This window comes from Arachis ipaensis, chromosome B08 (assembly GCF_000816755.2).
Source record: "Arachis ipaensis cultivar K30076 chromosome B08, Araip1.1, whole genome shotgun sequence".
In the NCBI taxonomy this organism is placed as follows: Eukaryota; Viridiplantae; Streptophyta; class Magnoliopsida; order Fabales; family Fabaceae; genus Arachis; species Arachis ipaensis.
In genome coordinates this window covers 70,114,950-70,126,479 of record NC_029792.2, presented here as the reverse complement: position 1 = coordinate 70,126,479, position 11,530 = coordinate 70,114,950, and the positions used below count along the sequence as shown (strand labels likewise).

At 37.0% G+C, this 11,530-nt stretch overlaps 1 protein-coding gene and 2 long non-coding RNA genes across 3 annotated transcripts in view; 2 read left to right on the top strand and 1 right to left on the bottom strand.

Moving 5' to 3' along the window:
• LOC110265927 overlaps positions 1-8,489 on the bottom strand; it is a 13,535-nt gene extending 5,046 nt beyond the window's left edge. The window contains exons 1-2 of the long non-coding RNA XR_002352571.1: positions 8,199-8,489; positions 7,471-7,474 (exon numbers count right to left, since the gene is read on the bottom strand). This is a non-coding gene — a long non-coding RNA (uncharacterized LOC110265927). The remainder of the gene's footprint in view (positions 1-7,470; positions 7,475-8,198) is intronic.
• On the top strand, positions 5,970-8,627 carry LOC107614000. The gene is made up of 3 exons (XR_001614243.2): positions 5,970-6,137; positions 6,244-6,698; positions 8,498-8,627. It is a non-coding gene; the product is annotated as an uncharacterized LOC107614000 (long non-coding RNA).
• Positions 8,660-10,123, top strand: LOC107614001 (coatomer subunit delta-like). Its single transcript, XM_016316210.1, has 3 exons — positions 8,660-8,928; positions 9,024-9,186; positions 9,812-10,123. Exons 1-3 carry the CDS (start codon positions 8,824-8,826, stop codon positions 9,820-9,822), a joined length of 279 nt encoding a protein of 92 aa, XP_016171696.1. The 5' UTR covers positions 8,660-8,823; the 3' UTR covers positions 9,823-10,123.

Below are 11,530 nucleotides of genomic sequence, written 5' to 3'. Positions count from 1 at the left end.
TGCTTTTTTGATGGCTATTCAGGTTACAACCAAATTACAGTGGATCCTCAGGACCAAGAGAAAACAGCTTTCACATGTCCTTCTGGTGTGTTTGCCTACAGAAGGATGCCTTTTGGTCTGTGCAATGCACCTGCAACCTTTCAGAGGTGCATGCTCTCTATCTTCTCTGATATGGTAGAGAAATTTTTGGAAGTCTTCATGGATGACTTTTCAGTATTTGGAGACTCATTCAGCTCCTGCCTTAACCATCTAGCACTTGTTCTGAAAAGATGCCAAGAGACCAACCTAGTTTTAAACTGGGAAAAATGTCACTTTATGGTGACTGAAGGAATTGTCCTTGGGCATAAAATTTCAAATAAGGGAATAGAGGTGGATCAAGCTAAAGTGGAAGTAATTGAAAAATTACCACCACCTGCCAATGTTAAGGCAATCAGAAGCTTTCTAGGGCATGCAGGATTCTATAGGAGGTTTATAAAGGATTTTTCATAAATTGCAAAACCTCTGAGCAATCTGCTAGCTGCTGACACGCCATTTGTGTTTGACATAGAGTGTCTGCAGGCGTTTGAAACCCTGAAAGCTAAGCCGGTCACAGCACCAGTTATTTCTGCACCAAACTGGACATTACCATTCGAACTAATGTGTGATGCCGATGACCATGTCATTGGTGCAGTACTGGGATAGAGGCATAACAAGCTTCTGCATGTCATTTATTATGCTAGCCGTGTTTTAAATGATGCCCAGAAAAATTACACAACCACAGAAAAAGAATTGCTTGCAGTGGTTTATGCCATTGACAAGTTTAGATCATACTTAGTAGGATCTAAAGTGATTGTGTACACTGACCATGCTGCTCTTAAATATCTACTCACGAAGCAGGATTCAAAACCCAGGCTCATAAGATGGGTGTTTCTTCTGCAAGAGTTTGATATAGAAATAAGAGAAAGAAAAGGGACAGAGAACCAAGTGGCTGACCATCTGTCCCGGATAGAACCAGTAGAAGGGGCATCCTTTCCATCTATTGAGATCTCTGAAACCTTTCCAGATGAGCAATTTTTTGCCATTCAGGAAACACCATGGTTTGCAGACATTGTAAACTATAAAGCTGCAAGATTCATACCCAAGGAGTACAGCAGGCAACAAAAGAAAAAATTAATTACTGATGCAAAGTACTACCTGTGGGATGAACCATATCCACAGTGCTGAAGTTCCTCCAGAAACATATCTTCAGCAGGTTTGGTGTCCCTAGAGCACTAATCAGTGATGGGGGCATTCACTTCTGCAATAAACAGCTTTACTCTGCTATGGTCCGATATGGAATTAGCCACAAGGTAGCAACTCCATATCATCCACAGACAAATAGACATGCTGAAGTCTCTAATAGAGAACTAAAAAGAATTCTGGAACGGACTGTAAGTACCCGTAGAAAGGATTGGGCAAGAAGCTTGGATGACGCTCTGTGGGCATACAGAACAGCATTCAAGACTCCTATAGGGACCTCTCCATACCAGCTTGTATATGGTAAGGCCTGTCATCTGCCCGTGGAATTGGAGCATAAGGCCTAATGGGCAACCAGGTTCCTAAACTTTGATGCCAAATTAGCTGGAGAAGAAAGATTGCTCCAGCTGAATGAGCTAGAGGAATTCAGACTCACTGCTTTCAAAAATGCCAAGCTTTACAAAGAGAAAGCAAAAAGGTGGCATGACAGAAAGCTGTCATCTAGAGTCTTTGAACCAGGACAGAAGGTTCTGCTATTTAACTTTAGGCTCAGATTATTCCCTGGGAAACTAAAATCCCGGTGGAGGGGACCATATGTGATTACAAGTGTGTCACCATATGGCTATGTGGAGCTTCAAGACATTGATTCTAATAAGAAGTTCATTGTTAATGGACAGAGAGTCAAGCATTATCTTGAAGGCAATGTTGAGCAAGAATGCTCAAAGCTGAGACTAGATTAAAAGCTTAGTGAGGTCCAGCTAAAGACAATAAAGAAGCGCTTATTGGGAGGCAACCCAATGTTTACTTATCTATGTTAATTTTTTGTTTTCCATTTTTATTTTATGTTTTCTTTAGGATGATGATCATGTGGAGTCACAAAAATCAAAGCAAAATCAAAAACAGCATTAAAAACAGCTCACCCTAGAGGAAGAGCTTACTGGCGTTTAAATGCCAGTAAGAAGCATCAGATTGGCATTTAACGCCAAAAAGAAGCAGCAGTCTGGCGTTAAACGCCAGAAACAAGCACTAACTTGGCGTTAAACGCCAATAAAGGGAGAAAAGTTGGCGTTTAACGCCAGAAACAAGCAGTAGTCTGGCGTTAAACGCCAGGATTGCACTCTAAGGGCATTTACACGCCTAAATGGAGCAGGGATGCTAAGTCCTTGCCCCCTCCCATCTCCTCCTTTCTTTCTTCTTTTGCTCGAGGACGAGCAAATATTTTAAGTTTGGTGTGGAAAAAGCCCCGCTTTTTAACCATATGGCACCTTCCATGAGATTAGAGAAGATCAAAGAGCTATGAAGGAGGAGCAACAAAGGCAAGGAAGAGACATAGAGGAGCTCAAGAGCACCATTGGTTCTTCAAGAGGAAGAAGATGCCACCCTTACTAAGGTGGACCCGTTCCTTAATCTCCTGGTCTATTTATTTTTTCTGTTTTTGTTCTCTATGCTTTATGCTTATTTATGTTTGTGTCTTTATTATATGATCATTAGTGTCTAGTTTCTATGCCTTAAAGCTATGAATGTCCTATGAATCCATCACCCTTCTTAAATGAAAAATGTTTTAATCACAAAAGAACAAGAAGTACATGATTTCGAATTCATCCTTGAAATTAGTTTAATTATATTGATGTGGTGGCAATACTTTTTGTTTTCTGAATGAATGCTTGAACAGTGTATATTTTTGAATTTGTTGTTTATGAATGTTAAATTTGCTGGCTCTTGACAGAATGATGAAAAAGGAGAAATGTTATCTGAAAATCTGAAAAATCATAAAATTGATTCTTGAAGTAAGAAAAAGCAGTGAATAACAAAGCTTGCAAAAAAAAAGGGGCGAAAAGAAAAAAAAAAGAAAGAAAAAGAAAAAGCAAGCAGAAAAATCCAATAGCTCTTTAAACCAAAAGGCAAGAGCAAAAAAACAATAACCCTTTAAACCAAAAGGCAAGGGTAAAAAGGATCCAAGGCTTTGAGCATTAATGGATAGGAGGGCCCGAAGGAATAAAAGCCTGGCCTAAGCAGCTAAACCAAGCTGTCCCTAACCATGTGCTTGTGGCGTGAAGGTGTCAAGTGAAAAGCTTGAGACTGAGTGGTTAAAGTCGAGGTCCAAAGCAAAAAGAGTGTGCTTAAGAACTCTAGACACCTCTAATTGGGGACTTTAGCAAAGCTGAGTCACAATCTGAAAAGGTTCACCCAGTTATGTGTATGTGGCATTTATGTATCCGGTGGTAATACTGGAAAACAAAGTGCTTAGGGCTACGGCCAAGACTCATAAAGTAGTTGTGTTCAAGAATCAACATACTGAACTAGGAGAATCAATAACACTATCTAAATTCTGAGTTCCTATAGATGCTAGTCATTCTGAGCTTCAAATGATAAAGTGAGATGCCAAAACTGTTCAGAGGCAAAAAGCTACTAGTCCCGCTCATTTAATTGGAACTAAGTTTTATTGATATTTTGGAATTTATAGTATATTCTCTTCTTTTTATCCTATTTGATTTTCAGCTGCTTGGGGACAAGCAACAATTTAAGTTTGGTGTTGTGATGAGCGGATAATTTATACGCTTTTTGACATTGTTTTTAAGTAGTTTTCAGCATGTTTTAATTACTTTTTAGTATATTTTTATTAGTTTTTATTCAAAATTTACATTTCTGGACTTTACTATGAGTTTGTGTGTTTTTCTATGGTTTCAGGTATTTTCTGGCTGAAATTGAGGGACCTGAGCAAAAATCTGATTCAGAGGCTGAAAAAGGACTGCAGATGCTATTGGATTTTGACCTCCCTGCACTCGAAATGGATTTTCTGGAGCTACAGAAGACCAATTGGCACGCTCTCAATTGCGTTAGAAAGTAGACATCCAGGGGTTTCCAGCAATATATAATAGTTCATACTTTGCCCAAGTTTTGATAATGCAACTTGGCGTTTAACGCCAAGTCTTTACCCTATTCTGGCGTTAAACGCCAGAAACAGGTTGCAAACCAGAGTTAAACGCCAGAAATAGGCTACAACCTGGCGTTTAACTCCAAGAGAAGCCTCTACATGTGTAAAGCTCAATGCTCAGCCCAAGCACACACCAAGTGGGCTTCGGAAGTGGATTTCTGCACTATCTGCACTTAGTTACTTATTTTCTGTAACCCTAGCTACTAGTTTAGTATAAAAAAAAAACTTTTAGAGACTTACTATGCACCTCATGACATTTTTACACTTCACATTGTATTTCTGACGGCATGATTCTCTAAACCCCATGGTTGGGGGTGAGGAGCTCTGCTGTGTTTCGATGAATTAATGCAATTACTACTGTTTTTCATTCAATCACGCTTGTTTCTATTCTAAGATATTCACTCGCACTTCCCCCTGATGAATGTGATGATCCGTGACACTCATCATCATTCTCACCTATGAACGTGTGCCTGACAACCACCTCCGTTCTATCTGTATTAGCTTGAGTGTGTATCTCTTAGCCTCCTGGTTCACGATCAGAGTCTTCGTGGTATAGGCTAGAATTATTGGCGGCCATTCTTGAGATCCGGAAAGTCTAATCCTTGTCTGTGGTATTCCGAGTAGGATCTGGGAAGGGATGACTATGATGAGTTTCAAACTCGCGAGTGTTGGGCGTGGTGATAGAGGCAAAAGAATCAATGGATTCTATTCCAACATGAGTGAGAACCGACAAATGATTAGCCGTGCTGTGACAGTGTATTTAGACGATTTTCACTGAGAGGACGGATGGTAGCCATTGACAACGGTGATCCACCAACATACAGCTTGCCATGGAAGGAGCCTTGCGTGCGTGAAGAAGAAGACAGTAGGAAAGCAGAGATTCAAAAGACAGAGCATCTCCAAAACCTCAACCTGTTCTCCATTACTGCATAACAAGTATTATTTATTTTATGTTATTTACTCTTCACAAACTCAATCATTTTTATTATTGATTTCCTGACTAAGAATTACAAAATAACCATAGCTTGCTTCAAGCCGACAATGTCCGTGGGATCGACCCTTACTCACGTAAGGTATTACTTGAATGACCCAGTGCACTTGTTGGTTAGTGGTACGAGTTGTGAAAAGTGTGAACAATTCGTGCACCAAGCTTGTAGGTAGAAGTGGCAAATAGCCCATAACATGTCAAGGTCAATCTATTTAGACTGATTCAACATTAAATTTGAGTCGAAAAACTCTCCTAACCTACACCACGTAGTTTACGGGTTTGGTAGGATGAGCTAGCAGGCACTATCGCTTTTTTTTTTCTTTTAAAGAAAAAGATTGTAACATGCAAATATTTAGAATATTTTTAATGATGAGTTATTGAACTTTGTAAGTATCTCACTTTTTTTTATTTGAAATTTTTTTGTTATTAAAATAATAAAATACGATACTCACTACTAGAAAACTAGTTATTACAGACGGATATTTCCGACGGATTTTATCCCACTGAAATACAGACGGAATTTCAGAGGAATTTTTTTGTCGGAAAACAAAAAAAATAGATTAGCATAAATTACAGACGGAAAAGAGAATCCGTCTATAATTCTGTCAGAAAAATTAATTTTTTTTTCCGTGCGAATAGTTACAGACGAATTTTCCGTCTGTAATTAAGTAGACAAAACGCGCATTTTATTAAATTATTACAGACAGAAAATCCGTCTGTAATTTAAATGAAATCCGTCGAAAATGTTGAAAACTCTAGTTGAAGATTAACTCCATTCACTCGCCATCCACACCTAGTTACTCTTCATTCACTCCATTCACTCGCCATTCACTTCGCCCTGCACCCCACAGCCTCGCAGCCCCTCAGCGGCGCAGCCACCGCAGCCCCTACACAGACACAGCCTCCACCGCCACCGTAGAAGATCCGTCGCCGTCGGAATCCCAGCTTCTTTTCGTTCCAGATCAGTGCTTTCTTTATCAGATTCCCTTCGCGCAGCTGGTAGATCGCAAACCCTAACTTTTCTATTCGTTCGTATTTTGTATTTTTCTTCAGCTGACGCTTCTTTTGCCTCCATCACCACCCGCCGATCCTCCGACGCTTCTAGAACCTTCGAGAACCTTCCAGTCCCTTTCCGCAACACCGTCGACCACTACCCCTACGCCTACTTCCTCTACACCCCTTTCCTCATCCTTTCCTCCGCCGCATCCCGCCTCCTCCGCCAACCCTGGGGATCCGCTGCTCCTCCCGCCTCCGCGCCGAGTCGGATCCCCGCGGAATCGGTGAGTTTGGTCGACGAGTTAGGTTAGAGTGTGTTGTCTGGTTGCGACTGCGAGGCTTGTGGCGGTGTGGGTTCCGACTGCCCTTGTTTGGGCTTGGGTGTGCTGGATGACGTGGGCAGTGAGTGCGGGCCGGGATGTGGGTGCGGACCAGAGTGCGGAAACCGGTCGATTCAGAATGGGGTTGCTGTTCGGGTGAAGATTGTGAGGGATGCAAGGAAAGGGTGGTGTTTGCATTCTGACCAGTGGATTCGGAAAGAGGAGTTCTTGTTTGAGTATGCAGGTATCTGCTAAATCATTTCTTTGTGTTTTCTTCTTTTAAGTTTAGTTTTTAACTCATATAGCTTCAAACATGTGATAAAATTCGATTTGATATTGTTAAATAATTCTATCATGCCTTATACAATGTACAAAACAGGGCCTAGTGATGAAATAATGTATGACTGGTTGATAGGAGAAGTATTTTTATAGATATGAAAATTGTTAGTTTGTTTGATTGAGTTGGCTGTAGGTTATAGATCAATAGATACTAGATAGTCCTAGAAGCACTGGTTTCTCTGCTTTTTGGTCTTTGCTACCCATATTAGAGGTGCACTCAATTGCTGGAATTTTTCTCCTTATTGTCACTATTATTCAGACAGTATTTTCTATCCTCCAAGTAGTACTAGCTTAATGCATGTGCTGTGTAGCTTGGATGATGATTATATATTCAATGCTCAATATATCATGTTTGTTATGAACACATGTATAGCCCTTATATTATATATATAAGGCTACTCTGCAGTTGTATCAACATTTGAATTTTATATTTTTCTTATTGTTACTTTCTTTACATTATTTACACGTTTATTCTGAAATTAGTATTCAAATTAAACATCATGTTCTATCTTAAAGAAAACAAGAGAAGCTATTAAGTAAATAAATAATGGCGAGCCTAGTTAAACATCAAAGTAACTTTAATTTGGCAAACATATGATATGCTTCAGCAAATTAAGTATATGAACTCATTTTGTTAGTATTAAAATTTAGGTTTTAGTTATTAAATCTCAACCCACACTACTCTTGTAATGCCAAAAAGAAAAGGTGTTTGTAACTAATGTGTCAATCACTGATCATGGTATAATCTTGAGGCTGAGCCTTGAATAAATATGTTTCTTATTTCATAATCTCAGTGATACTTGCCTTAGAGCATCCAAGAAAAAAACGATATACTTGTCTTATATTTGCAAGCTAAGATCATTATACTTGTCTTTATTTTTTTCCCAATCTCAGCTATGAGTATCCAATCTTGGTGGAATAGCTCATTTTCTTTCTAGAAAGCTTCTATTATTATCCTGTAACTTTTCAATCTCTAGATGTTCAAGAGAAGCACAGATAGTGCAAATTTATAGTGCAACTGAGTTGAAGGAAGCAGGAGTAAAGTTTGAGGTAAAGAAAGCTAGTCAATGCTTACTAGACTTGCAACTTTCTGGTCATACTTTGAGAATCCCATTCTTTAGAGTGGAAGATATTACTGAGGTTGTTTTGAGAAATTTGTTAGCTTTCGAGCAATGTCACTGTATCAATGTATCCTACCTTGCTGACTATATTGCTGTGTTAGATTTTCTTATTAACACAGACAAAGATGTAGATTTGCTTATTAAGAATGGAATAATTGAGAATTGGTTAGGTGATAGAAATGCAGTGGCCAAAATGTTCAATGGTCTTGGAGTGAACATTATGTATCCAGATTTTAATGTGCAATATTCCCTTATTTTTCAAAGGTTGAATGCTTTTTGTGCACGGTGTGATTATTGCAACACTCCATGGAAGACGGTAGCTTCTATTGCTGGAATTTTTCTGCTTATTCAGACAGTATTTTCTATTCTCCAAGGAGTACACTAGTACTAGATTAATGTTTGATATCTTTGTAATTGGAAGAATTGAAGTGTTTATTATGAACATGTGGCCACTTTATTATGTAATTATTGAGTTTGCAAACTGCAGATAAGTCCTGAATTGATGTCGAGTCTGGTATTGCTAAATTATTTTGGATTCAGCATCAATGCCCTTATGCTGATAAGCCTTTTACTTCTTTTGCAGTTTTGGTTTCTAGACAGTTTGTGGATATGACTCGCATGAGAATGAAGGTCTTCTAGCAGCATTTCCCAAGTTGATAGGAACTGGAAAACAACACACGTATGTTGAGACTGAGAATGTGCGTTATGTTTACCAGCCAATGTGCGTTATGAAATTTTTGTCAAAATTTAGCTTACAATTAGTTTATTCCTTAATCCTTAACATTTTAGGTACCTGAATATTCTGACTACTTTGAAGAAAGTATTTGCAAATGTGCATTTGACCTGATTTTAATCTCTCTTGGACACAAGGAAAATGTGACTGTTGCACAAGTTAAGCAATACTGTGAGATGGAGAGTCATGAAGAGAAGCTGCACAGACAGATGAGGGAGGACAAGATTAGAGAAGCAAAGGATGAAATGAAAAGGAAAGCTAATGAGATTGATAAAAACAAGGTATGACTGGATGTGATTTTCTTTTTAATTTTTGTTTATTTTAAATTCTAATAGTGTGCATCATTTAATCAAAAGGCAATTCATGTAATATACAGATTATAAAGAACAGAGGTGATAATTATAAAGGAGGTTTTGGCCCATTACAGTCAATGGGCTCGGGAATATTTGAGAATAGCTTTAATGATACAAGCATCTCCAGCAGTGGAACTGGTTCCAGATTGAGTTCTGATGTTGATTCCTTTTCTACCAAGTCTAAAGGTCAGCTTCCATAGTTTTCATGAATGCTTCTAGAATGCTTCAAAATATATTTAGGAGGTAATACTTGGACTGAACTTTTGGAGTTAAATTGGGGATGAATTCCACTTAGACCAAGAGTGCGCTCAGTGAATTGACTAATGTTGGCTGTAATGAGCTATGGTTCTATTACACCTGTACAAATATTTAATTATGCGCTGCCACACTATAGAAGTAGTATGTGATTGATAATAATAGTGTAAAACTCTTATACATTTTTGCCACCATTGCCTCATTCATATACATCCAGAGAGAGAGTAATACTATATATTCAACAAAAACTATTTTCTGCAATTCAGATTTTCACTAGCAACACTTTCAGGTTTCGAGAGAGAGAGAGAGACCTGAAAGTGTTGCTAGTGAAAATCTGAATTGCAGAAAATAGTTTTTGTTGAATATATAGTATTCTTCTCTCTCTCTCTCTCTCTCTCTCTCTCAAAAACTATTTATTGCATTGTGTGCATTACATGTTCCAAATCTGCTATTGCTATTTAGCAGCGTCCATGATCTTTAAAAAGTAACTGCAGTGGTAACAACTCCTTTTTGGTTCTTTTTTCTAATAATTGCCTTATTTGTTGGCTGAGTGTAGATCGGATATAGTAAGGTAGACATCCTCTGTTCAGAAAGTGGGAAGCAGCGAATAATTTTGATGGACCAAGAATCTCAAAAAGCAAGTATATTGCCATCATCACTAAGAAGCTCAAGAAAGAATGAAGCTATCCAAAAATTAGGATGTTGAATCTTGATGAGTCCACTAGTAGTTATTTGTCATCTAATGTATTTAGATTGTATTATTGCATGGAAATAATTGCTTCTTATTATAAAGAACGTGTTTTGTACTCACTGGTGTGTTTTTCTATTTATACCATCAATAAAAATTTGTATTTATTAAATTTATATTTATTTTGTATGAAAATAAGTTTATTTTGTAATTAGAAAAATAAATAAAAAATTCTATTTTACCTTACTGACGGATTTACAGACGGATTTTCTGTTTGTAATTAGAATGTAAGATGATTTTCCAAAGTTCAAATTACAGACGGAAAATCCGTCGGAAAATCCGTCTGTAATTACAGACGGAAAATCTGTCGGAAAATCTGTCTGTAATTACAGACGGAAAATCCGTCGGAAAGTTCGTCGCCTTTGGAAAATGGATAGAAAATTTACAGAGGGAAAATCCGTCGGTAACTGGTAAAAATCCGTCTGTAATTTTCCGACGGAAAAAAAATCCGTCGGTAAATAATTTCCGACGGGGCTTTTACAGAAGGACAAAATCCGTCGGTAATTTCGTCGGTAACCAAAAATCCGTCTGTAATAAAGACTAAATCCGTCTGTAAATCTGTCTGTATTAATCCATTTTCTAGTTGTGACTATTTGAAATATTGGGATATGGAGCTACACTTTTTCATCTCCTTTTTTACTATTCATTTAGTTTTTAGTTTAGATCCAACACAGTTTCAAAATGGTATTAATTCTCCTGGCCAATAAAAGTCAAGGTGAATCTCTCTCTTAAACATCAGTGTCTTGTGTTAATCAACTATTTCCGAAGTCTAAGATTTCAATGGATGTATGTTATTTGGTAAGAAATTCGAGAATTCGGCCAATGAAAAAATTTCATCCAAATAAAAGAGATAAAATTTGTCAAGCTTATCTTAAAGGTGGACCAAATCGTCAACCAAGAGTTGATCATTATTCATTCTTTAGTGATACAAGTCATCAACGTTGTTTTCAAATTTCTTTGTTTGAATTATACGCTTCATGATTAGAGTATTACTAGTATTTTTACCCGTAATAACATTACGAAAATATAAATTTTTTAAAACTAGGCTCCACTTTGTTCTGACAGTATAGATTATGCATTGGCACAAAATATTTATAAAATCAAATTACTTTTCCAAAAAAAATCGTAGGTTGACAAAAGTCTCTGACTAAGAAGACCAAGATATCTGTAGATAAAAAATCAAATAATATTATTTTTAGTTATTATTTTTATATTAAAAAGTCTAATTTTTTTATTAATAATTAATTTTAACATTCGTTATCTAAAATTCAAAATAATTTAATGTGTATACTTTTACATTTAATTAGGTGTTAATTGTTAAGTCTGTTGCACAAATAGAAATAACTAATTTTTATACTTGCTACTTAAAAATAATATTTTTTCTCTCTATGTATATAAAAAATATAATTAGATATTAGCATAAAAAAATTATACTGATAGTTATAAAATTAACTCAAAATTAATTTTTTTAAAACAATTGAATCTTGATTCTAACTTTTAATTATAACATTAGTATTCTCTCCAAAT